The sequence below is a fragment of the Loxodonta africana genome, chromosome X (genome assembly GCF_030014295.1).
Source record: "Loxodonta africana isolate mLoxAfr1 chromosome X, mLoxAfr1.hap2, whole genome shotgun sequence".
Lineage (NCBI taxonomy): Eukaryota > Metazoa > Chordata > Mammalia > Proboscidea > Elephantidae > Loxodonta > Loxodonta africana.
Window position 1 is genome coordinate 146,227,922 of NC_087369.1, and position 27,578 is coordinate 146,255,499.

Below are 27,578 nucleotides of genomic sequence, written 5' to 3' on the forward strand. Positions count from 1 at the left end.
AGGGAAAGTCTTATGAGACTTAGATCTTAAGCTGCCTATAGCCAGTTAGCTCAATTGGTCAGGCTGTGGTGCTAATGAGGTTGGGGCTGTGAGTTCAAAGCCACGTAGTCTCCTAAGGAGTGCTGGCTGCTTCACTAGTCACATGGACAACCTGTGGAAGGCTCAGTGCAAAACTATCCATATTCCTGAAAAAATAGCTCAGAGCCAATATTCTGCTAATGATCAGTGGCATCTTTTCTTCATATAAAGCTCATCATTATATACCTTAAGAGACATTCGGCTTGTATATAGATAGCACCAAACACTGGGATTTAGTTCATGTTGTAACAAGTTTGGCACTTTGTAGACATTAGTTATAGGCTTTCATCAGTCGTTCTTGTCATCAAAATTAGAAATGGGAAAGACTACTATATCAACTACCATATTAGGTTATATTAGATTCAGACTTTCCCAGTACAGAGTACAGATTATAGATTTGACCGATTTCTCAAGCAGAAAAAGACACAGAATGGATACAGCAGAGGACCACCATGTCCTCTGAAGGTTAACATCATTTGCAAACTCCCTCCTTTTGCCTTGACCCCCAAGTGGAGTTCCACTTTATCTCCTAGGCAGTTGTAACTTCATAAATTCCCCAGCAATTGACTCCGGGAAATAGTAAAATATTTTTATAATGACATACAACCACTGTCACACCATTTTTTTTGGTTTGTTTGTTTGGGAGGTATATCACAAAGGCTTGGCACCATTCAACACAACTAGTAAAATTTTGCCACATGAGCTATGAGCTCCCATGACTTTTCTAAGAACTTCTAGAAGTTACCTTGCACTGATTACCTTTGAATCCTCAAAGGAAAGCATTTTTAATGTTGCCATTTTTATAAATTAATCAGGGCTGATGAATTCAGTTGAATAGATAGATTTGGGAAACCAGAGGCATTATCTTAGGAGATCAGACATTGAGATGGCAGAGAGAGATCAGTTTCTGTTGTTGTCCTCTGGTACTGATTTGGCCAGAAAGCAGTCTGCTGCGTATGGGCTGCTGTTTGATTAATGGTTCCTGGGGTGGGATTAGAATCCTTTTCTCTTCCTACCAGATAGAGGCCATGAGCTCCCATTAGATATGCTACTGGAGACTCACTGTACACAAAAGACTATTACCAGTGAGGCCCCACTGTCACCACTGCCTCAGGCCAAGTACTTTTGAAAATTAGTCCTCAAATGTATACCACTAATATTTCACTGACTATCCTAACAAAATTAGAATTCCTTATCCCCCCGGTAAGAGTCTCTTTACCAGAGCCGAAATACATTAGCACACAATTTTATAATTTTCTAGCTATTTTACCTCAGTGTGAGCTTTCATAATAATAAAGATACCTTTTCAAGAGCATGAACAAATACGCTCAAATGAGGGGAAAGCTAAGCCATTATCCTCGCTTCAGTTTGAAAAAGTACCTGGCAGAGTATGGGATTGGGGAAAGTTTTCAGCTGAAAAACAGCTTGCCCTTAAGGGCGCAACATTTTTTGTTGGTTTCTTCTACAGAGCCGAACAACCAGAATACAGACTTTGCCCCTCCAAGTCCTTGGGAAGGTGGATAATTGAGGGTCACTTTCAACATTCTCATTCAAAAACTCAAAACCAGTTTGTTCTTTTCCTCCTATGTAGTTACCTTTTCTAAGTAGGTATAGCTCCAAATTTTCCCATCAGCCCAAGTTCTTGAAATTATTTTTCCACTCTGGTCATATTCCATTTTTTCATTCCATGTTCCTCTTTGAATAAATGTCACCAAACCTGAAGGTGAATATGTGATGTTCACTTCGTTATATCTGCTTACGGGAGACCACAGAATGGGCCGCCCTGTCTGGTCGTAAAGAATTCGAAGGGTGAATTTCCGATGGTCATCATAGATCTTTCCTGTGCGAGTTATATGATCAAAATCTATGGAGAGTAGGTTTCTGTTATGGGCCTAGGGAAAAAGAGATACAAGATACATTTTAAGCACTGCCTTGGTTCCCCTCATAATCACTAAGTCTTTCCTGATTCTCCAACAATGGGATGTCTTTTACCTCTGAATCCGCATGGGTTCATGCTCAAGAGATGACACTTATCTTTCTTCCCACACTAGACTGTGAGCTCCTAGAAGGTTGGCGCTATGTCTTAATTCTTGGTACAGTACCTGGCAGACTCCAGATTCTCAATATATGGTAGTTGATTTTTTTTTCCTAACTCAAACCTAAAGTGCACTGCCACGATTTTCAGTAATTATACCACACCACACCACGCCACGCCACGCCACGCCACACACGCCACGCCATGCCACGCCACGCCACGCCATGCCACGCCACGCCACACCACACCACACCAGTTGCATCAATTCTGACTCATGGTGACCACATGTGTGTCAGAGTAGGGCTGTGCCCCATAGGGTTTTTCAGTGGATGATTTTTCAGAATTGGACTGCCAGGCCTTTCTTCTGAGGCACCTTTGGGTGCACTCAAACCACCAACCTTTTGGACAGCAGCTGAGTGTGCTAACCGTTTGTACTGCCCAGGGACTCCTTTCAATAATTATGTGATCTTATCTTATGTGAGCCCAATGCCTTCTAAGCAGTGGGTTTTCCTTCTCCCTTTTTATTAGTGAAGTGGCCAGAACATAGAATGATGACTTATTTATGTGATTAGAAATCAGAAAAAAGGGAATACATCGAGCCCTCTCTAATTTACGCAGAGAGTCCCCCCCCCCCTTCTTTGGCTTCCTTGTTCTTCTGGGCTTAGAGTTTTATGACTCCATATCTATCACAGGTGAACTCAGGTTGTCCCCTAGTTATGGAACCCCCTCCAGCAAAATCTTCATGGAGGCCAGTAGGTAAACATAGTAGGTGTTAGTAGGTCCCCCAGCATTTGCAAGGGTGGCACTAAATGATGTGAAAGCATGGAGTTAAATTGGGATTCCATGTTTAGAAACAATTAGTAGTTTGGCTTGGTTCTGGTTCTAGGCTTCTGCTACTGCATGCCAAGATCACCTCTGTGCCCCTCAAAACCTACCAGTTGTCCTAAAGTCCAAACAAGATAACCAAATAACTAAATGACTTAGTTAAAAAGTTTACAAATCAGCAAGAAAACAAATTTTACTGAGTTTTCAAAGCAATTGGCCAACTGATCCGATTTTATCCACTTTTCAGTTAGTAGTATCAATATTTGGTAGACCCACCAGTAACGAAACTACAGGTTACTTAGGCAATTCAATACTCAAATGGTTATTTTGTGCTCCAGGAAAAAGTTGTTTTTGACTTCATTACTAAGGGGTTTGATCCCCGCTAGAAGGTACACTGATGAAGGCTCTATGGAAAAGGGAAGGAACTGATGGAAGGCCAAGGGGAGAAGTTTACATTTCTTAAAATTTTAGTGGATTTTCTGGTTTTGTTTTATCATAACTTTTTATTTTGAAAAGTTCCAGACTCACAAGAAGTTGCAAAAGTTGTTTAGAATTGCTGTGTAACCTTCACAGAGCTTCCAATGAGAGAATTTTTTTTTTTGGTGAAAATATTCACAACAAAACACACTCACTAAATAATTTCAACATGTACAGTTCAATGACATTGGTTACATACTTCACATTATGTTACCATTCTTATTATCTCTACCCATATTGTTTTACCACCATTAACTTAGACTCTGTTCCTAAAAGTTCTCATCTGTGCTTTAGAGTTACTGTTGTCAATTTGATCTCACGTAGATAATTCTTTAGAAGGGCACAATGCTCAAGACCAACATTCCTTATTAGTTGAGCTAAATTGTTGTTTAAAGATGACTTCATGGGATAGTTTCAGTTCAAGGTTTAAAGATTATTTCTGGTCAATAAATTTGGGGTTTCCACCAGTCTAAATGTAAGTAAGTCTGGCTTCCATAAGAATTTGAAGTTCTGTTCCACATTTTTCCTCCTTTTGATCAAGATCCACCTATTGGATCCCAAGGAGAGAACTTTTGATTTGGGTGGAGGGAGGCAGAACATATCTGGCAGGGATAAATTCAAGAATGAAAAAGGAGAGACCTTGAGAAGTTTAAATAGCAGTGGGCTGGGAGTCAGGAGACATTTAGTTAAATGTTTGTCCATGGACCAGTCATTTCTTCTATCTAAGCCTTAGTTTCCTTATCTGTGAAATGGGAGTGATATTACCACTTTATGCCACAGAGTTATGTTAAGGATTAAATGCCATCACATAGTCAGTTACTTGGTAAATTGTAAAACAATATTAATAATTATAATTTGTACAATATAGATAATTATTTTTCTCATTTTATTTAGGCCTTTGACTCAGATACAATGTGTCAGATTCTAAGGTGATTGTAGCTTGGTGTGCTACATTGATATCTGTAAGAATTATTAATATGATCCCAAACAGCATGTTAAATATCTGGCTAATGAGGTGGTGGGGAGGGGATCAACATTAGAACTTGACTACATTAACCATACTCGGAATGAACAGGTTCACTAGCTGTTCAACTAAACGTTATATTGGTTTTTAACGTTTGTTACCAAGAATCCCTTTAAATATCTAAAATCCATGCAGTGCGTCCCCAGAAAGATGCACATCAGCATACACATGAATATTTTTGATAAATATCAGGGGGACTCTGAGCACCCCTGAAACTCAAACATGAAATCTCTAGGGGTCACCAGGAGTCCATGTTAAAAATCCTGGTTTAGAAAGAGTTTATAGCTTAGTGGTCAGGACGACAGCAAAAGCAACATTGTCACATCAGACTCTGGTCTTCTCTTGCTCCATAATCTTGCATGCTTTGCTCTTAAAAATAATCTTTTTCCTTTGGTTATAAAAGTGGTATATTTTTTATTGCAGAAAAGTCGGAAAATTTAGAAGTATACAAAGAAAATAATGGCTTCTAATCCCACCCTCCGATGAGAATCACTATTAACATTTTGCTGCATTTCATTCCATTCTTTCTTACTTTGTTGCTTAGTCTATGCCCAGGCAGGACTACTGGGTAGTACAAATGGTTATCATGCTTGGCAACCAATTGAAAGGTTAGCAGTTCGAGTCTACCCAGAGGCACCTCAAAAGAAGGGCCTGGTGATCTACTTCCGAAAAACCCAACAAAAGCAAGCCATTGAAAGCCCGATGGAGCGCAGTTCAACTTGACACATGTGGGGTCACCATGAGTAGGAATCAATTCAACAGCGGCTGGTTAGGTCCACGCACTTAAAAAATACAACTGGGGTTGTGGTTAAAGCTTTGAGCACTACTTTTTCAGCTAATGTTTTATCTTGAGCATTCTTTATTTTATTACATACTCTTAAAATATGTCTTTTAATGGTTGCATGATATCTATTACATGAAAAACATCCATTACCCATTCCCCAGTTATTGAAGTTAGAGTTTTTGATTTCCATTTTTCTTTCAAATCTCATATTTTGCTAAGCATTCATATAAATAAATATTTCCTTAATACAGAATCGTATAGCTGGAATTACTGGGTCAAATGATAAGAACATATTAAAAACTCCTGATGCAACTTGAGAGATTACTTTATAGCACACAAAAGTTATATAAACTTATACTCCCATTAACTGGTAATGGGAGAGTGCCCATCTCATTCCATCCTTACTAGCATTGTGTATTATCATTCTTAGTAAACTTCGGCAAATATGAGAATGAGAAAATGATATGTTACTGTAGTTCAAATTTGCATTTATTTGATTACCAGTCCAAGTGAACCCTTTTTAAACATTTATTGGCCCCGTATATGTCATCTATCCATCACTCATCTGTCAGTTTTTCATACTATGGTGGCTTGCATGTTGCTGTGATATAATTGCTCACATGCAAGTTCAAGTTAAAGCTGAAGAAAATTAAAACAAGTTCACGAGAGCCAAAGTACAACCTTGAATATATCCTACTTGAATTTAGAGACCATCTCAAGAACAGATTTGAAGCACTGGACACTAATGACCAAAGACCAGATGACTTGTGGAATGACATCAAGGACAAAAGACATCACACATGAAGAAAGCAAAAGCTCATTAAAAAGACAGGGGAAAGAAAGAAAAGATCAAAATGGATGTCAGAAGAGACTCTGAAACTTGTTCTTGAACACAGAGTAACTAAAGCAAACAGAAGAGACGATGAAGTAAAAGAGCCAAACAGAAGATTTCAAAGGGCGGCTCAGAAGACAAACTAAGGTATTATAATGACATGTGCAAAGACCTGGAGTTAGAAAACCAAAAGGAAAGAACACGCTCAGCATTTCTCAAGCTGAAAGAACTGAAAAAAAAAAAATTTAACTCTTGACTTGCAGTATTGAAGGATTATATGAGCAAAATGGAAGCCCTGGTGGCGTAGTGGTTAAGCACCACGGCTGCTAACCAAAGGGTCGGCAGTTTGAATCCTCCAGGCGCTCCTTGGGAACTCTATGTGGCAGTTCTACTCTGTCCTATAGGGTCACTATGAGTTGGAATCAACTTGATGGCACTGGATTTACTGCGTTTGATGGGCAAAATATTGAATGATACAGAAAGCATCAAAAGAAGATGGAAGGAATATACAGAGTCAAAAAGAATTGGTCCACGTTCAACCATTTCAGGAGGTAACATATGATCGAGAACCGATGGTACTGAAGGAAGATGTCCAAGCTGCACATAAGGCATTGGTAAAAAACGAGGCTCCAGGAATTGACAGAATACCAATTGAGGTATTTCAACAAATGGATGCAATGCCGGAAGCGCTCACTTGTTCATGCCAAGAAATTTTGAAGACAGCTACATGGCCAACCAACTGGAAGAGATCCATATTCATGCTCATTCCAAAGAAAGGTGACCCAACAGAATGTGAAAATTATTGAACAATATCATTAATGTCACACGCAAGTAAAAGTTGGCTGAAGATAATTAAAAAACGGTTGCAGGAGTACATCAACAGAGAACTGCCAGAAATTCAAGCTGGATTCAGAAGAGGATGTGGAATAAGGGATATCACTGCTGATGTCAGATGCATCCTGGCTAAAAGCAGAGAATACCAGAAGGATGTTTACCTGTGTTTTATTGACTATGCAAAGGCATTTGACTGTGTGGATCATAACAAATTTTGGGTAACACTGCAAAGAATGGGAATTTCAGAACACTTAACCGCGCTCTTGTGGAGCCTGTACGTAGACCAAGAGGCAGCCGTTCGAACAGAACAAGGGGATTCTGTGTGGCTTAAAGCCAGGAAAAGTGTGCATCAGGGTTGTATCATTTCACCATGCTTATTCAATCTGTATGCTGAGCAAATAATCAGAGAAGCTGGAATGTATCCTGTGATATGCAGATGACACAACCTTGCTTGCTGAAAGTGAAGAGGACTTGAAACACTTACTGATGAAGATCAAAGGCTACAGTCTTCAGTATGGATTATACCTCAACATAAAGAAAACAAAAATCCTCACAAATGGACCAATAATCAACATCATGAAAACAGAAAAAATATTAAAGTTGTCGAGGATTTCATTTTACTTGGATCCACAATCAACACCCATGGAAGCCTATAAAAACCTATTGCTGTTGAGTCAGTTCTGACTCACAGTGAACCAACAGACAATGTAGAACAGCCCCGTAGGGTTTCCAAGGAGCATCTGCCAGATTCGAACTGTGGACCTTTTGGTTAGCAGCCATAGCTCTTAACCACTACGCCACCGTGGTTTCCAAATGGAAACCTTCCTATGGAAGCAGCAGTCAAGAAATCAATGACATATTCCACTGGGCAAATCTGCTGCAAAAGACCTCTTTAAAGTGTTAAAAAGCAAAGATGTCACCTGGAACACTAAGGTGTGCCTGACCGAAGCCATGGTATTTTCAATCGCCTCATATGCATGTGAAAGCTGGATGATGAATGAGGAAGACCAAAGAAGAATTGACACCTTTGAATTATAGTGTTGACTAAGAATAATGAATATACCATGGGCTGCCAGAAGAACAAACAAATCTGTCTTGGAGGAAGTACAGCCAGAATGCTCCTTAGATGTGAGGATGGTGAGACTACATCTCACGTACTTTGGACATGTTATCAGGAGGGACCAGTCCCTGGAGAGGGACTTTATGCTTGGTAAAGTAGAGGGTCAGTGAAAAAGAGGAAGAGCCTCAATGAGATGGATTGACACAGTGGCTGCAACAATGGACTCAAGCATAAGGACGACTGTAAGAATGGCACAGGGCTGGACAGTGTTTCGTTTTGTTGTACATAGGATCGCTATGAGTTGGAACCAACTTGAGGGCACCTAACAACATAACAAGAACATCTTCTATGAATTGTGTGCTCATGACATTTGCCTAATTTTTTATGGGGCATGGTACTTTGCTTTGAAAACTTTTTTTTGCTTCCAGTTTCTTCATTAGCCAGGTGGAGCTAATGACATTTGCCCTAAGGTTGAGCTTCTGCAAAAAAGGACCAATGAAATGTTCTGTGCTGTGAATACTATCCAGAAGACTAATGTCTTGGTTTCCTAGTGCTGTTGTAACAGAAATACCACAAGTGGGTGGCTTTAAAGAACAGAAATTTATTTTCTCACAGTTCGGGAGGCTAGAAGTCCAAATTCTGGGTGCGGCTCTAGGGGGAGTTCCTTCCTTGTTGATTTCAGGTTCTAGTACCTGCCAACAACCCTTTGCATTTTGGGGCTTATAGATGCATCTGTCTCTCTGGTCTGTCTTCCTCTTCCCCCTATGTGTGTCTCTGTGTCTATTTGCTCTTTTTGTAACCCAAAATGATTAGGTTTAGAACCCACCCTACAGTGCTATGGCCTCATTAACGTAAAAAAAAAACGAGAAAAAAAAACAAGGTCATATTTACAGGCGCAGGGGTTAGGATTTCAGCACATATTTTGAGGGGGACACAATTCAATCCATAGCAAATAGTGATTAGATAGTCAAATTACTTGGGGGAAGCACTGTTAATCTCAGGGACAGGTTTAATTTGGAGAATATAGCCACAGATTGGGTACCACGACTCTTTAAACCATTTGTAGGCAATGCATGCAGTGTTGTAGTACATAAATGTACACTAACCTGCTGTTATCACCTAAAAGTTGATAGAGAGGTACATATTTCCTGTCTTTTGATACGTAGGGCTTGGAAACCTATAAGGAACCAGGTGTTCTTTCTTCAACTACCTTTCCTGTGGTTTTATAGCCACATATCTCCAACTGTAATACCGTTCATTTACAATAGCTGTAAAATATCCATGTACTCCTGGAGACGGTTGTAACAGTTACAATTTATGTTATAATGATAGTTAAAGAGCCAAAGTAACAAGTGATTTCCAGCTCAACTAAATTTGTGGTTTTATTTGTCTGATAGGTTAAGTCTACTGCTCAAGAACACATTTCTTAATAAAGTCATTACAGGTACACAAGCAGGGATCACTGTTAAAAATCTGCTACAAAGCAAGCAGAGGAAAACTCTGCCCGGCGTTCTTTCTCTGCCTGCCAAGACTTCTGCAACTGTGCTTCTCTGTTTCTGGATCACGTACCCTGATATTCAGGTGCTGCTGAAACACTACTTTCAAAATTGGGTTTGAGAGTTAATGCAAAATCTGGCTAAGGGCTCAAAGGTGCTGAAGAAATCGAAGATGCCCCAGATTCCACTTGATTCTCTCACGGAAGCCACGTGTGAACAGGCTGGGAAGGAAAATGCTTCCCCAGGTGAGCTCTCTACTTCTTTTCTCAGGGCTTTGAGTTCTTATGAGGCTCTGTCTATGGCAGGAATGAGAACTAGGCTGAACACCGCTGAGTGCTGGGGTCATGGCCAAGGTTAGGACACTCCACACTTACACAAGTGCTTGCCTGCCTGACCTCAGTGTGGGCTATCAATCCTTATTTCCAGTCTCCCTCCAAATTGTACCAAATGTTCCCCTGGGAAAGAGAGGGGCAAAGAAAGGACTGAAATTTGGGACTAGCCTCTGTTATGGTTTGAATTGTGTCCCCCTAAAATATGTATTGGAATCCTAAACCCTGTATCTGTGGATGTAATCCCATTAGGGAATAGAGTTTTCTTCGATATGCTAATGAGGCCATATCAGTGTAAGGTGTGCCTTAAACCTAACCAATTTTGAGATATAAAGGGAGATTAGACAAAGAAGCAAGGAAGCACGAATGGGGGAAAGATAGATGCCATGTGTTGATCTCCAAGGAACACTGAGAAGAATGCTAGAGAAGCTGAGACGAGGACTTCCCCCCACAGTGGACAGAGAGAGCCATTCCCTAGAGCCGGCACCCTGGATTTGGACTTCAAGCCTCCTGAGCTGTGAGAAAATAATTGTCTGTTTGTTAAAGCTACCGACCTGTGGTATTTCTGTTACAGCAGCACTAAATAAAGAAGACAGCACCAAGATGGAAAGAGTCTCTCTGGGCAGGTCTCACACTGAACAAGACCTTTCAGGCTGGTAACTGATGAGCTGTATGTTGTGGTAAGAAAGCTGATCTTGGCATTTTTTTTTTTAATAGGGGAAGAAGTATCCATGCTTTAATTTATCCTTTGGTTTCCCTTAGTTTTATTTTATTTTCTTTTATTTAATAAATTAATAAATAGCCTGTCTCAGCTGTGCTAAGGAGGAGTAAGGAGAACGGCTTGATTTTGGTTCACACTTGGGCCAGAGAGTAGAGAGAACAGCGTGCTCCGGGGAGTTATGGACAGTGTTGCCAGCAGAGATCAAAGTGTCTGTGAAGGGTGGGTGCTGGCCGAAGCTCCAAAGAAAAGTGTCCTTTGCCTCCCCTCAGAGTCTTTTTCGGCTTTTTCCCAGAGGTTTGTGTCTGAATTGCTTAAGGGAAAGTCCTCTCAATCCTTCCAATTTGAGGCTCAGTCAATAAGTAGGATAAGGATCTATATCAGGTTGAACTACAGACAATCGCTGACTGATACTTGACTGTTTTTGACCTACAAAAATGGCAATTTGCTATGGTTCAACTGAATATGTATGTGCAAAATGTGCTGAACACTGAGCTGTGATCAGAGCAGTTGATTTTCTTTCCTCCACACGGAGAAGAAGGCTGAATTTTCAAGGGCACTGCCTAGCATTTCAGGTTACAATACAACTGAGTCACCTGTTTAATTTTTGCTGAAGAAGTGGGAAGGTGAATCAGTGAGATGGGCCAAACAGCCCCATCACAGTTTGGGAGATGTGCTACATTTAATTTCCATCAAGTTATGAAAATGGATAGAAACTTTATAGCAGATTTTAAATTAGCACATGTTTTTTTTTTACCCTGCTTTTGGAGCCCTGGTGGCACAGTGGTTAAGAACTACGGCTACTAATCAAAAGGTTGACTGTTTGAATCCACCAGCCATGCCTTGGAAACTCTATGGGTTTAAGGTAAATTAAATATTGAATATACCATGAATATACCATGGACTGCCAGAAGAATGAACAAATCTGTCTTGGAAGAAGTACAGCTAGAATGCTCCTTAGAAGCAAGAATGGCGAGACTTCATCTCAGGTACTTTGACCGTGTTATAATGAGGGATCAGTTGCTAGAGAAGGACATCATGCTTGGTAAAGTAGAGGGTCAGCGAAAAAGAGGAAGACCCTCAACAAGGTGGATTGGCACAGTGGCTGCAACAATGGGCTGAAGCATAGCAATGATTGTGAGGATGGTGCAGGGCTGGGCAGAGTTTTACCTGTTGTACATAGGGTTGTTATGAGTCAGAACTGACTCGAAGGCAACTGACAACAACAAGTGTTTGATTTTTAGACATCGATCAATACATTAGTTCCATGGATTTTTACTTTTAACGATGTCTCTAGGCTGATAAGCAAAAGCCTACTTTGTTGTTGTGTGCCGTCGAGTTGATTCTGACTCATCGTGACCCTACAGGACAGAGTAGAACTGCCCCATGGGATATCCAAGGCTGTAATCTTTATGCAAGCAGAGTGACATGTCTTTCTCTTGCGGAGGGGCTGGTGAGTTCCAACTGCTGACCTTTGGTTAGCAGCCAAGTTCTTAACAACTCCACCACCAGCACCCTTAAAGCCCTGATTTTATTTCGCAGAGATACCTACAAATGAATAAGATATGCATTCAGTTTTAGCATCAACCTCTACTATTCCATCTGGGATGTTCTTTTTTTTTTTACTCCCAAGACACTCTTTATCTTGCCAGCTTAGTGCTAGAAGGGATCTTAGAATATGGGCTATTGAGCCAGATTGCCTGGGTTCAAATCCTGATATTCCCCACTTACTAGCTGTGTGACCTCTCTGTGCCTCAGTTTCTTCATCTGAAAAATGGGAATGATGATAATAGAACCCATATGATAAGGTCCTATGAGGAGTAAATGAGTTAATACATGGCAACACACATAGTTAAGACCTCAGTGAATATTAGCTGCTGATATTATGATTAATGGTACTACTACTACTACTAAAAGAGTTGGCATAGTTCATGCCAACACTTTTTTATAAGTGGGAAAAGAGGTATAAACTATGAGCATACCAGTTCTTCCTCAAAATCTTATTCATGCCTCTCAACTGATTTTGGCCATACCATTTAACCTGGACACTTTTTTGCACTACATTAATTTGCTTTGTTTAAACACTTTCCTGTTTGTTAGTTCATCTGTCTAACTATAAGCCTTTTTTAGACCAAATCATTCCTGCTTATATACATGTGAAATAACATGTGAAATAATACTTTCTTTTTAGTTATTTTAGTAAGCTTGATCCAAGATGAACAGATACAGTAGTTTCTATGATCTAAGGGCCCCAAGCAGCCCCCAAAAGCAACACTGCCAGTGGCCTTCATGCCTGAGGTCTCCTGTCTCCTTAGGAGGAGAGGCATTATTACTTGGGCCTTAAAACTACAGATATATTTACAAATCGATTAATTTAGCTCCCTGCAAGCTCCTTATCTAAATTTTCCCAAAATGAATCCCCTCCACCAACCCTGAGGAGAAAAAAAGGAACTTAAAATGTTGTGAAGCCAATGAGAACTCCAACTCTGAGCACCCTGTAGCCCAGTGCCCTGTCAGCAAAGGCATTCTCTAAGAATGGAGGGAGCTGCTGGAACCCTCTTGGCTGCCATCCAAATTCCCCAACATCTCTCAGCCTGGGACCCTGGGTTTCAACTGGGTTTGTTTCCCCCTCACAGAGCTCAGCTCACCTATGCACAGTCACATGTTGCATGTAAAAACCAACCCAAGAGTCGAGTTCTCAGTTATCTCTGAGTGGAGTAAAAAAAAAAAATCAATTGTGAGGGCTTTAGATTAGTCTTGGCTTCATTTCGCTTGTAAACACATAATCAGCCTACTTGATTTTATGACTTTGGTTTGGAGCGCTAGGCTCCCTGCATTTCTTTCTTTCTTTTTTTTTTTTTTAAATAAAAGAGGCTGTAGTTCTGAGGTTTTGCTGTAACCTCACAACACGGTCTGTGAAATCATGTAAAGAGCTCTGGGATCCAATGCTGTGATACATCTCACATAACGGCATTATTATCCATGGGCACAGAAAGGTGCAATCTGGGTGTAATTCCTCAACCAGTTTGCTTTTGGTCAACGTCCAATTCTTTTACAACTGCCTGTATTGTTATCTGCACTCTAATTTCTCTATTGTCCAGGGAAATGTATTTACGGGGACAGATTGATGATACATGGACTGGCTGCATAAGTACTTTGAAAGGAAGATGATTCAAACACAACTCAGGTGGTGGCGGTGGGGGGGGGGAATGGATTTTTAAAAGAAATGAAATTTCAGGATGTTAATGTGATTTATTACACTCAATGGAGCTGGTGAAGGATGGCCCAGCGGTAACAAATCCCTTGCCTGTTCAGGCTGAGCAGGGCATCACGTTTCCCAGCAGTTTGCCTCCCTCACCTTGACAGGGACCCTGACTTTGTATGGAAAAAAAAAATCACTGATCATTAGAGGAAAGCAGCTTTTGCTTATTTATCTCCAAAGACAACTTTATGCCTTTCTGATATCTTCTTTCCCCACTGAAGTTTTGGGGAGGGTGTGACTGGTAGATTTTGGAGCACTTGACATCCATCGCCCCACCAAATGGGGCTTTAAATGAACCTGTCATTTTGTGCCGGGACAATTAGTGCTTTATAACCTGCTGCTCCACCACATTTACAAGTGACAATCAGATAGTTTTTCAAAGAAGAGCTCAATTTCCCACTGTTGAGTTGGGTTTTCTATGTTGTGTGATCATCTGCCCATATGGAGCTATGGGGCAGCACTACTCTGTCCTAGAGGGTCACTATGAGTTGGAACTGACTTGACAGCAACGGGTGGGTGAGTTCCTGACTCTGGTTTTATGACTCAAAAGCTCTGGTACTGCCACCTGCCCTGGCTCTGGAATGGCACCTCCACCAGGAGAGTCTCCACCAGGAGAAGTGAACGAGTCAGCTCAAGGCCTGAAAGTACTTAAGGCATCGGGGAGGCTGATTCTTTAATGTGTGCGGACAAATGGGTCCCGGCATATTTGGCCCAGGAAGTGAGAAATTTTCATCTCATGTGTCATGACCTTGCCCCTTGAAAAGCCACTAGAAATGAAGAGGAGCCATCTTGGAAACAGATAAAGTCAGCAGGGAAAGAGAATTTGCCTTGTAAAAATAGGTATATCACACATGCCCAACAGGTATGCCTATTTCTTATTCTATTACTTTGGATATGCCTAATCTGGGGAAACTGAGGCAGCACTATAAGCAAAACTCCCTATGGATGTGCAGAGCAGGTAAGGATTAACCAGTTAAACAGTCCCCCTCCTCTGCTTGACTCCTCTGAGCTCTCCCTGCTTGGAGACCAGCCTGTTCCCTGAACCACCCACATTGGCCAGTACATTAGAGTCGATTATTTGTCTCTTTTTGTCAGCATTGAAATGAGGAGTCAGGTCCTGCCAAGGTGGCTCCACTGAATGGGACAATGATTTATAGATTAATTATTTTAAGGAACAAGGTAACACAGCATGATGTAGTGGAAAGAATGCTGCATTTTAGTCCTGGCTCTGCTCCTTAATAGCTGTTTGACTTTGGGCAAATCACTTAATCTCTCCGGGCCTTAGTCTCCTTATCTGTAAATTGGGAATAACAACACTTAATAGCTGTGGCAATCAAAGTCCTGGCTACGAAAGCGTTCCGTTAACTCTAAATCACTGTTGTGTGCCATCGAGTCGATTCTGACTCATAGTGAACACATATGACAGAGTAGAACTGCCCCACAGGGTTTCCTAGGCTATAATCTTTATGGGAGCAGATGGCCAGGTCTTTTCTCCCGTGGAGCAGCTGGTGGGTTCAAACCGCCAATGTTTTGGTTAGCAACCTAGCACTTAACCATTATGCCCCAAGGTTCCTTCTCTAAGGCACTAAACATATGCAAAGGATTGCTATTGTTAGATTTCTAGGGACAATGCATAGTAATAACACCTAGTCAATAAGGGGGTGCATTTTCCAGTTCCAGGACCTCAGGAAGTACTCTAGGAGAAAGTCTTGAATTTCTGCCCTTACTAGCCATTCCACAAATCCGCTCGATTATACCACAGGATGGGATACTGGTCAAATCACAAAAACAGCAACAGCAACAACAACAAAAAACAAACCCATTGCCATTCAGTTGATTGCGACACACTGTGACTCTATAGGACAGAGTAGAACTGCCCCATAGGGTTTCCAAGGAGCAGCTGGCAGATTCAAGCTGCCGACCTTTGGGTTAGCAGCTGTAGCTCTTAACCACTACGCCACCAGGGCTCGAAATCATAAATAGTATTAACTAAATAACACTTCACTATTCTCCTTACCACTAAAGAGCCTCCAAATGTTTTATGACCATTAGCTTTTCAACATTAAGGACAATTTGAGATATGGAGTGTAAATTACAGTTTATACTCTCTCTCTCTCTATTATCTGTGCATAAAGAGGGGAAGGAAACAGGGTGGGTTATCCTAAAAATGGAAAATCTCAAAGTCACATAGTATGTGACTTGGGTCATAATGTTTTATGAAGGCTACAAGCTGGGAGTGGCACTAAAAGATCACTTATTCGATAAAATTTTTCTGTGATGAATCCATGAGGTTGATAAGCCATATGTAGATAATTCTAACATTTATACTGTGCCTGGGAAAGGACGGTGCCTTGTGAGAAAATGGCAGACCAAACATAGTTTTAATAATGTCTAAACATCGTTTCCCCAACTAATCTATATGTTCCTCAAGGACAACAATGAATTCTGAATTTCCTTCACGGCTCTTTCCTTTCCTCTACAGGGACGTGTGCACACACATGCATATACACACAAGTGCGTGTGCACACAGCCTATCACAGTGCTGAGAAAAAGGGTAACTGACAGATGAAGAAAATAAAGCCATTTCTCAAGCCAGTTATAAAACTGGGTGTTAAGTCAGGTTACCTGACGTCTCCATCTAGGGTTCTACCCAGGAGGTCCCATTTCTAGAAAATCTCTGCTCAGAAACCCTCACTGCTCCCCACAGAATGAGGTTTGGCTATTTGGACTGGTTTCACTTCTCAATTTAGTGGCACATCCGGTAAATATTCTGTTAGAAACTGGTCAACAGAAACAAAATGTTCAAATTGACTTGCACACGTAGACAATTCCAGTGGCTGTGAAGACAATGACAACAACAACAGCAGCAACAAAACACCCACTAAAGTCTGTCTGTGTGTCACCAACAAAACTGACGGAAAAGTGAGCATTGTTATTTTTTCCATATCAATCCATATGACTGGTGTGACTGCTCCTCCCTGGAATTAGCTGCTTGGTTGGTGTTGCATAGCCACAGTCTTAAGGTCTCTGAATCCTTCCTGTGAGTGAATAAAACGCAAGCATTCTGGCTCTCCCAGGCATGATAACGGTGCTCAAAGCAGGCCTAGCCTCAATAGTGATTGCTCCCCTCAGGCTGGCAGTTGCTCCGGGGCTGACATTGAATGTTACTATATTTGGAAAGTTGGTCACGTCCTCCTGACATTGGTTAATGTTCAAGAAGGGACAGGTAGACAGAGTGCTGTGGCGTTTGTAGGCTCCGTGTGCTGCATAAAAGCAATTCTGGCTGGGAGCACTTTGGTTAACTGTAGTGAACTGTGCTTGGTAGGAATTCCAAGACTCCTTAATCTTTAATTTCTTTCAGGAAGCTCTCTCTGAGTGTCCCCCTAGCCCAATCTGAGTATGGGTTCTTTATCTCTCAGGCCTTTCATCTGTATTCGTGGCAATGATACCATTTATTGTTTTTCCGTTTTATCTTGCTTTTGTCCAAGTGTCACCTTAAGCCTCACATTGTTCCATGTGTGCCTGCCTGGTCTTCCCAGATAAAGTATAAACTACTCCTAAGCAGGCACCTGGGTCAACCTAGCGCATCTGAGAACCAACTCCAAGGTATGCTGGGAGGGACACTGGCGGGCTTCCTGACCAAACACATTTCTCTATCCAGACTTTCTTGGTGCCTGAAATTGCTACTATTAGAGCACTTTAGCTGGCTAATGACAAAGAAAGCTCTTATTACAATGCTCATTTAAGGATACTGAACTATTATCAGCCATTAGCGCCCTCTCTTGAATTAGTATATCAGCTCGTCAGTCACCTAGAAAAGCTTTGGAGAAATGGGACTTCCGATTAGGGAAGCTCTGTAGCTTTCAAAAATAAAACCAAAGCTCTATGTCTTGTATAAAGTCAAGCCTTACCCTCAGCCTCCTTTCAAAGGCTGAAATGTTGCCTCTGTTTTGCTCCTTCCTCTGCCGCCACTCAATGAGGTTTGCATTGTGCTCTCCAGGCAGTGAGATGTTGCACTTGCCCAGGGTGGGGTTGACTGCTCCAGCCAGGATGTGGGGCTCTGAGCTGAGGCTGATCTCCATTCCGCTGGCAAAGGTGACCCGTAGGGAGCCATCTGGACTCACCCGATAGGTACTTTGGGTATTTTCTGGAGGCAAAAAGAGCAAAGGAGGAACAAGAGGAGGAAAGGAAAGAAAGGGAAGGGGAGGGGGAAGACCAGTTTAGCTTTAGAAGGTAAGTTTGGAAAGGGAGGAGCAGGTGGGGACACCGTGGACTTAACTGCCTTCTGGGCTAGACAACTGCTCTGACAGGCAGCTACACTCTGTCCATTTGGGTCTTGTTATTTTCACAGGTAGGATATCTTGTTTCTTGCATAAAAGACTCCTGTCTAACACTGCAGGCTGTTTTTGTTTTCTCTTTTTAAAGAGTTCCCTTACAAGTTCCCTCTGACTTGTTGGAGTGGTCTGCTCAGTTTGATACACTGGGGGCCAGAATAAGAAGAATACGAAACTGGACTCAGCATCCTTACCACCTGGGGACACCATCACAGTTGCTATGCCCCACAAAATGATCTAATGCTGGTAAAGGCTGGCACTAATTTTTTTTAGAGAGGCTCTGAACATTGGACAGTTCTATGTCTGGCCCCACAAGCTAACAGTAGAATGAGTCCCATGATGACAGGGCAGAGAGAAAGAAACCGGTCTTTGGCTACTTCCCCTCTATTTCCCAAGACATCTCTTTCAAATCCAACCTATCTACCTCCTTTCTTTTCTTTCTTTGATGAGAACGAGCTTTTAATTCCTCATTGCGCTTATATTCCTTCTTGGTGTGTATTGTAATCTGTCCTTTTTATTCACCTGTGTCAGCATTGATCTAGAATACTTAACTCAGCTGGGGCACAGACTCCATTTCTTTAATATAACTTGGAGCTAACAAAGCTTGACAAATGGCTGCATGTTGGGAAATGACTTGATGGGAGAGCAGATTGGGCAGAGCAGAGATTTAACTTTATCCCTCCCACAGCGATGTGGGCCCAAAGTTGATATGGGAACTTATGAAAGGTGTCAGTTTGTCTGGGTTTCAGCCTCCATAGCTGGAAAGTCATGAGAAGCAGTCATCTTCTCAGCCAAAGGTGAATTCTATTTATTAACAGTTGTGCAGAGGTTTGGGGGTAGAAGTTAAGATAGGCGCTCTTTAGAGTCAGATGAAGTTGGAAATAGTCTTACCTTGCTTTAAAATATATATGGTACTCATCGCCGTCAAGTTGGTTGACATGAGGACGTTTTCGCGGTTGGAAGTATCTAGCTCCACTTTTGTCAGCTTCTCCAGGTCACTGTGGAAGCTGCTGACCTCTCCAGTGGGAAATGTGGCATTGGTCAGATGTCCCTCGGGGTCGTACCTGGGAAATGTAACCAGTCACAACTTTGAAGCCTCTTGGCAGCGATAACAGGCCTTTGCAAACTAAAAATCACTTGGCAGCTAATACAGTTTAACTGTGAGTGATCACAAGTATTATTAACCTTGTTCAATAAGAAGAAAAAGGTCAGAGAGATGATTAATCAAACGAAGGTATTTTTTGCAGCTTCTGAATTCTTGATGACTTCCTTGAGCTGTGCTGTTTTACAGAAAAAAATATATATCTGGTAATGAATCACCAGGGTGGAAAACTGATTTATGAATCATGTTCTGCTGTGTGCAATGTTGCAGGGAGGCTTGGGTTTGCAATTTGGGTCGATCCCATTAGATGCGATGGGCAGCAAAACCCAGCAGAGGGTGCTGTTGCCAAAGGAAAAGGAGGCACGAAAGGGCCCCCAAAGCCTAAGACCGATAAAACTGACTTTGCATAGTGATAGGAAAATTATATTTGCTGCCATTTAAGTTGCCAAATTTGAAATGAATGAATCGTTCTTCCAACAAAATGAACAAGCACAGAGGATAATGGAAACATGTTCATTAAAACATTCTGGAGCCCTCTGATCTCAGTGTCATTTAATTTTTTTTTTTTTAATCTTTGTGGAGTATAGTACATAATGTTTTGTAATTTGCTTATATGAGTAAGAGACAAAAAATAATTACCTGCGATAATAGGCAATAACCTATATGTAGAAATATAGTCTAGCGAGTTTACTTTTTTAAAAAAAAAAATCAGAATTATTGGCAATCTCACTGTCCTCCAAATGGAAACTGCTTCCCTGAAGGCTTCTGATGTGCTGCTGTTCTTTTATTGCCAATAGAACCATGAAAAATAAACACTTCATTAAAAGTAAAGACATGCACTTGGAAATCCATTACTGTTTTCTTTGCAAGTTGCAAATTACAAAATATTTAAGCACTTTTATTTGCTTCTAAAATCTTAAACAATTATATTCTTTCTACCCAAAGTGAGCAAGACACAGCTGGACACAATGGTGCAGTCTGGCTCTGTTCCCCCCCCCCCCCCCCCCGCCAACAATTATGCAAAACGGCCCAGATAATTCAGTGTTAATCCAGTAGGCTTTGAAGAACTCAGCCTGGGGAGTTTCTCAAATTTTAAAATCTGCATCAGCTTCGGGTGGGCTTGGGAAAAGGGGCTAGATCTTATTTCATAGAATAGATGTGTGTAGCCTCAAGCTCAGTTCTGTATAAAAACAAAACACCTGTTGTGTTGAGTTGATTCCGACTCATAGTGACCCTATAGGACAGAGTAGAAGTGCCCCATAGGGTTTCCAAAGAGTGGCTGGTGGATTTGAACTGCTGAACTTTTGGTTTGCAGCCAAGCTCTTAACCACCGCGCCACCAGCGTTTCCAGTTCTGTACATACATGCGCGTGCACACTACCAGTTAAAACAGTCATGTATGTGAATAAAAATAATCAGGCCATTTAGTATCACAGATATCCCAAGCCCTAGTTGTTTAATTGGCTGCACGCTTTCTTTAAATGAGTTTCTGTTAAAACACTTGGCTTGTTGCCACTATGCAGCTAAAGATTCGTTATTTAAGAAAGGCCTATTTTTAAGGGTGTTGTCTGTGCTTGGCAAAATCCTTCCCTCTGCTCAGCCATTGTGCCTGTGGCCTGCTCTGGGGCTCTGTGGTTTCCAGAAGCAAGGCCCCTGGTAAGAAAGGAGCATGGAAGGGGCTTGAATGGCCAGTACAGCCTCAACCTTGCCTGCCTGGTCCTCCCTTCAGGAGAGGAAAACAAAGTCCTGCCTTTATGCTCCCAAGGTATCGACCTACTCTTCCCTGTAGGGAGAAATTTCCAGGCAGCAGACAGAAGGAATCTGCTGCATATCTTCCTCATGAAGTGACTGAGACTGATCAGCCTGGATTATGGAGGCAATTCCTTTCTGTTTCTTCTTCACCACCAGCAACTGTGCCTTGTTGGTTTTGCTTTCCTCAACACTCAGCAAGGTCACTCTTCCTCATTCCTCCAGGATATCTGACCTAAGACACTGGATGCAGGTTCTCAATGGGACTTCCAGAGTAAGGGCAGTTTTCTTCTTCCTGAGTCACGTAGCCCTTTGTGTTAAACCAAGTTTTCATATAGAGGTGATGGCAGTGGTTACACACAATCATCAGAGCAAGATGACAAGATCAGATACCAACTGAATCATCCGTATGCAGAGATCCAAGGGTCAAATGTTCCAACAAATCTTATTAGTGGCCTATGAGTAAATCTAGTTTCCTGACCTACCCCTTCCCCCATAGGTGCTCTTTGTCTGAGATTATACATATTTAAGCTTATTCCCAAGAATATAAGCACATCCCTACATGTTCTGTCTCCATCTGTACTCCCCAGATTGATAGTAGTACCTTCAGAGAGAAAAGCTAAACTGTCCTGGATAAGGCTGTCGATGCTCTGGGAGATCTAGCTGGGAGGCTGCTGCCTGGTTTTCTTCTGGTGAGGGAGGCAATGGTGTTGGCGGTAAGGTGGCATTTCTCACAGTCCTGCTCAGTGGCTGGGTAGCTAGAAAGGCTTCCTTTCTGTGACTGGATTGGCATCCTTACTTGGATGTGCACATTTGACTATAACTCTATCAATCATAAAGCACTCCCACCCTCAACATACTCACATACCCCAACTCCACCAGTCACAGTCAAAGCAATTGCGTTTGATGGTGTCTTCAGCTGTCTTGCATGTGCTCAATCATTTATATGATCCTGGATCAAAACATGCAGGCCCACCTCTCTTCGGTGGGATCATTTCCAAAGGAAGAGCAACAGACAGATGTATGCGTCAGTGGATAATCCCCACAATTTTGGAAAGGTTGCTCGAAGTGGATAAGAAATACAGGGAGTCTTTGATTTCCTCTGGCTTGCCTGAGTTTTTCCTTCCTCCATCACAGGGGAATGCATGTTTCCAGACTGAATGTCAAAGAAATGAGTTTAATCAAAATCTCTTATGCTGCATGTTTCCCTTTGGTGCCTGCAGCCTTTGGTACATAGAGTGCATGCCAATATGCTGCAACTAATCCCCTCAGGCCATAACATGCAGCTCCCTTCACCCCCAGGTGGGGTGTAGCACCCACCTCACCAGCTGCACAAATTCTGCTTGGTGAATTGTGCAACCAGGCACTGACTGTGCCTTCATAGTCATCAGAAGCAGGTTTGGCACGAGTTTTGCCATAAAATTGTTTCTCTGTGTACTGATTTTTGGAGTCCCTGGGAAGTGCAAACAGCTAATGCACTTGGCTGCTAACCCAAAGGGGTTGGTGGTTTGAGTCTACCCAGAGGCACGTGGAAGAAAGGCCTGGCAATCTGTTTCTGAAACATCAACCATTGAAAACCCTGTGGAACATAGTTCTACTGTGACACATGGGGTTGCCATCAGTCGGAACTGACTCAACAGCAACTGGTTTTGCTCCTGATTTTAAAGAGTTCCTTTGTGAGGGGCCCAGGGAAGTACTGAGTACACCTCACCCTTTTTCTCAGCACTGTGATAGGCTGTGTGCAAGTGCATACATGTCCCCGTGGAGCAGAGGAAACGTTCATGAAGGAAATGTAGAATTCATTCTTGTCCTTGAGGAGCATATAGTTTAGTTGGGGAAATGATATTTAGACAATACTAAAAGTGTGTTTGGTCTGATATTTTCTTGAGGAAAATTTAAGCCAGAGCTAAACAGGGAAGAGTATCAACGAGAAGTTTCTCCACCTTTGCTTTCAATATTGAAGATTATAGAGGAAAATTCATTACTTATTTTTCAAAGAAAATATAAAGGAGTCAGACCCTCTTTACCCTCTCATGTCAGGAGCCTGGCCATTATTTAGGAAATACTGAATTCCCCTTTTTCTCACCAAAAACTTCATTTGGCTTTCAGTGATTCAGCTCCCAGTCCGTAACGCCCTTTTATTTTCATTTGACCTTCATTCAATAAATACCGGAGTCTTGTGCTAGGTATTGGGGATACAGAGCTGAATGAAATTCAAAGTCTAGTAGGGCAGATAAGATATGCGCACAAATAACTCTAAGGCCAGAATATTGCCATGTAGTTATGAAAACAAGGAGGCATAGAAGCTCAGAGGGGGTGGACGGTATTTTCAGCTGGGCTGAGCAGGAGAGGAGGAGGAAGGGTGGAGGTTGTGTTTGAATCCTAGAAGGATTTTGATAGGTAGAGATTTGGAGGGGCTGGGGGCAGGGGAAGGCATTGCAAACAGAGGCGACAGCGTGAAGAAAAGGGTACAGGTGGAAGGGACGTCCATTGAAGGAACGGGGTGGCTGAAACACGAGTTTCCTCTAGGAGGGTAGTGAGAAAGAGGGCTGGAGAGGCATGTTGGGACCAGAGCATGGGGGAACTGGATTACCAGGCTCTGGTGGCAAGCATGCAGTCAGAAGACAATGGAGGGGTAACGAAAGCCTTTCAGTGGGAGACTAGTATGATTCAAGCAGTGCTTAGGTGGCAAGGAATCTTGGGAGGGGAGAGAATGGAGTTAGGGCCCCAGTTTCTGCAAGAGAAGATTGTAGCCCCTTGCCTTTATTAAATGTATTGTGTTTGCCTATCTTTGGGATTTGTCTCCCTCACTAGACAGTAAACGCTCACATCCTTAGAGGAAGGGCACCGTGTCTTACCCATCTCTACATTTTCAGTGCCTGGCACAGAATAGATTCTCGCTCCACAGATTGGTTGAATGTGTGAAATAGGATCCTGCCAGTGGAAATAGAAAGGATGGGGTAGATATGAGAGCCAATGTGGTTATAGAACAGACAGAACCATCTATAGTGGTGTCGGGAGGCCGCACTGAGCTTACGTAGATGTCCTGTGCAGCTAAACTTCCCTACCAGCCTCTGAAAGCTTTTTCTGCCAGCAGCCTCTGTTCCTTCTGTTCACTCCCTGTCTTGATTGTGATTCTTCCCAGCATTACCCACGACCATTCTGTTTGCCCTACTCTTGATCCTTGTCAAGGGCATAAAGCACAGGGAGGGGTGATTTTGCAAGGCTGCTGAGTTTCTGTCTCTGGATACCTGAAGGAAAAGTTGAAAATTATATGTTCTCTGGCTTAATTGAAATCATTCGCCTGCCTGGAGGCAGGGGGCTGGACCAGATGGTGCCTTAGTTCCCTTCCTACTCTGGGATTCTTAGACAGCCTTGGAAATATTTCCAAGAGCTTGGACTGACTGATCATTTACATAGCCATTTCTGAATGGGAATCACATCTTATCCCCAGGCAACTATCTCACCCAGAGATGAGGCTTGTTTACCTTGCCCCTCCCTCCACTTCTAATCTTATCAGGGAGTAGGGGGACCGAATCCCTCACCAGCCATCCTAGATAAAACTAAGCATTTGTAAAACAGCCTAGAAGGCACCCAGAGCTATTATTAAGGCTTTTACAACTTGTCAGTGGGTGATTTTTGTGGGGGGTGCAGTGGGATGTGCTAGAAAGTCCAAAAACAGAGAGAATACAGAAGACCAAGAATCAGGAGAGCTTCCTACAAAGAGTAAGGGACCTGAGGAACTGTCAACTGAGCCTAGACTGGCAGCAGGGACACAACTTATGTAAATTTGCCCTCGACCACTCACCTGAAGGTTGGCAGTTCAAACATACCTTTCAGCACCACAGAAGAAAGGCCTGGCAATCTGCTTCTGTCAAGATTACAGCCAAGAAAACCCTATGGAGCCATTCTACTGTAAACACATGGGGTCATCATGAGTCAGAATCAGGTCCACGGCAATCGGTTGGGTTTGGTTTCTGGGACCTTTCTAGTTTAGCATAGTCACATGGGAGATGTCTGGGAAACAAGCCAAACAAGGGCATCCTGGCTACTCTCGTAGCTTCGTGGGGAGAGGAGGTCTGCCTACTGTGTGAGTTGCTGGGCCCCTCCTTCGGATCTCAACTGTGGCAGGGTCATTACAATTAGAAGCCCACCAGCCCCCCAGGCCAGAATGCCTGCCTCACTCTGCCAGTATTCCTGCCTTGACAATAACCTCCCTGTTCGCGATTTCTCTGTGGTCAGCTTTTCCCCTGACACTCAGGGCACTTGTGGGCAGTCAAATGTCAAGTACTAATACTTGGGGTGTGCAATTTTGATCCTGGCCCAAGTCAAACAGAATTATGAAAATCAATGAACTACTTAAACAACATCACACGACACAATCAAAGCCCACACACTATCACTGCACAGGATGCATTTTAAAATTCCATTTGGAGTTTCCACTGTTCAGGGTCAATCTGTGTCATCTCTCCTCTGGATCTCTACAGATAATCAAAACTTGAATGGTTTACTGGCTTAGTGGCCTCTATACAGCAGTCCTCCATCCTGCCAAATTTTACTTCTGTTTCTGTTTCTCCTTCTCTCTCATCTTAAAACAGAATTTCTGTTTCCACCCCTTGTATCAGTGGCACGGCAAGCATGAATTCATCTTTCCATTGACCTTGACAGTGCTCTGACCCTGACCAGAATTGTAGGCCCAATTCTGTGTTCTTCAGTTTCAGAAGACCAAGGAAAAAGTTGAAGGAGAGTTCAGAACTGGGTAAAACCAAAAAAACAAACCACTGCTGTCGAGTCACGGAGTAGAACTGCCCCACAGAGTTTCCAAGGAGTGCCTGGTGGATTGGAACTGCCGACGTTTTGGTTAGCAGCCATAGCACTTAACCACTATGCTACCAGGGTTTTCAAGAACTGGGTAAAGCATTGGATAATAAAAGTGAAAGAAGCCAGATTTTGTACCGTGACGAGAAGATGGTGGGAAGAACTAGTCACATTATGAAGGTTGGGAGGCTGCTCCTTCTTATATGTACAGGCAAGAAGTGAGAGGGCAGCGTTCCATTAGGGGCTGTTGTTCAGCCCCAGAATGGACTGCTTCAGGAGGAAGAGGGATCTTCTTCTCTAAAGAGATGCTGTCTGCTTGAGAGGGTTTTAAGCATGATCCTGGCTGGAGTTAAGAAGGTGAGAGAAGGAACAGATGGCTAGTTTCCCTTTCTAGCTCATGATGCTACCACACCCCTATTTTCCTGCTACTGGAAGGGGTAATCTTCTAGCTCTCCAGATTTTGTATGGTCATATCGGCCACGTCATTCTTGTTGTCATCCCAAACATTTCCCTTTTTTCTGAATGGCTGTGTGGTCGTCATGGAAAAAGTACTAGAATAGAAGCTCAAAAACCTGACTCTAGACCCAGCCAACTTGCTATGTTAATGGGCAGGTTACGTTCCTACTCTGGGCCTCAGTTTTCTTATTTGTGAAATGACCTCTAATGTCTCTTTGTGGCCATAAAATTCCATGATTACTTCCATGTGGATGTCCACATTTTTCATCTCTTAGCTGGTTATTCAACAGCAATGATGTTAATTGATACCTTTTCACTCACTGCTGACCAAGTCCTGGAAACAAGCCCGGGTTCTACTTGCTGATAATCTGGCTTTCCCCACAGGGCCTGAGTTAACGTGCTGCCAGTGGAAACCACGCACCCAAGCTGATTTGACAACAAAAATTCTCTTCTCTATTCTGCATCGTCAATTTTTCTCTCGGTACTGGATCATTTTCATCAGCATACAAATATACCGTTATTTTGCTCATCTTAAAAAACCCCCTCTGTTTACGTAATTTCTCCTCTAGCTCCAGTTTCTCGGCTCAAAAGACTTTCTTTAGTCAGTATTTCCAATATCTCTTCTCCTAGTCATTCTTTTTATTATTATTGAGATATAATTCACACAATATAAAATTAACCCTTTTAAAGCGTGTAATTCAGTGGCTGTTAGTACATTCACAATGTTGTGCAATCATCACTGCTATCTAATTCTAGAATATTTTCTATACTCCAAAAGGAAATCCCACGCTCATTAAGTGGTCACTTCCCATTTTCCCTTTCCACCGTCTGCTAGCAAACATTAGCCTGCTTTCTGTCTCCATGGATTTGGTTATTCTGGACATTTCATATAAATGGAATCATATATGATCTTTCACATCTGGCTTCTTTCACTTAGCATCCTGTTTTCAAGGTTCATTCATGTAGTCGCAGGTATCAGTACTTCATTCCTTTTATAGTTAAATAATATTCCATGGTATGGATATACAACATTTTCTTAATCCATTTATGTGTCGATGGACAGGTAAGTAGTTTACACATTTTAGCTATTGTGAATAATGCTGCTATGAATATTCATGTACCCATTCTCTCTTAAACTTGCTCTACTCAAGCAAGGATGGTGAGACTACATCTCATATATTTTGGACATGTTATCAGGAGGGACCAGTCCCTGGAGAAGGACATCATGCTTGGTAAAGTAGATAGAGGGTCAGTGAAAAAGAGGAAGACCCACAAAGAGATAGATTGACACAGTGGCTGCAACAATGGACTCAAGCAAAGCAACAATTGTGAGGATGGCACAGGACTGGGCAGTGTTTCATTCTGT

The 27,578-nt window shown here is 42.3% G+C and overlaps 1 protein-coding gene across 7 annotated transcripts in view; it reads right to left on the reverse strand.

Moving 5' to 3' along the window:
* TENM1 (teneurin transmembrane protein 1) overlaps positions 1 to 27,578 on the reverse strand; it is a 618,409-nt gene that overhangs the window by 11,409 nt on the left and 579,422 nt on the right. For all 7 annotated transcript variants that reach the window (XM_010594654.3, XM_003414757.3, XM_003414758.4 and 4 more), the window contains 3 exons: positions 18,980 to 19,152; positions 17,666 to 17,901; positions 1,674 to 1,970 (listed from right to left, as the gene is read on the reverse strand). In XM_010594654.3, the coding sequence (XP_010592956.1) occupies positions 1,674 to 1,970; positions 17,666 to 17,901; positions 18,980 to 19,152 (706 nt within the window). The remainder of the gene's footprint in view (positions 1 to 1,673; positions 1,971 to 17,665; positions 17,902 to 18,979; positions 19,153 to 27,578) is intronic.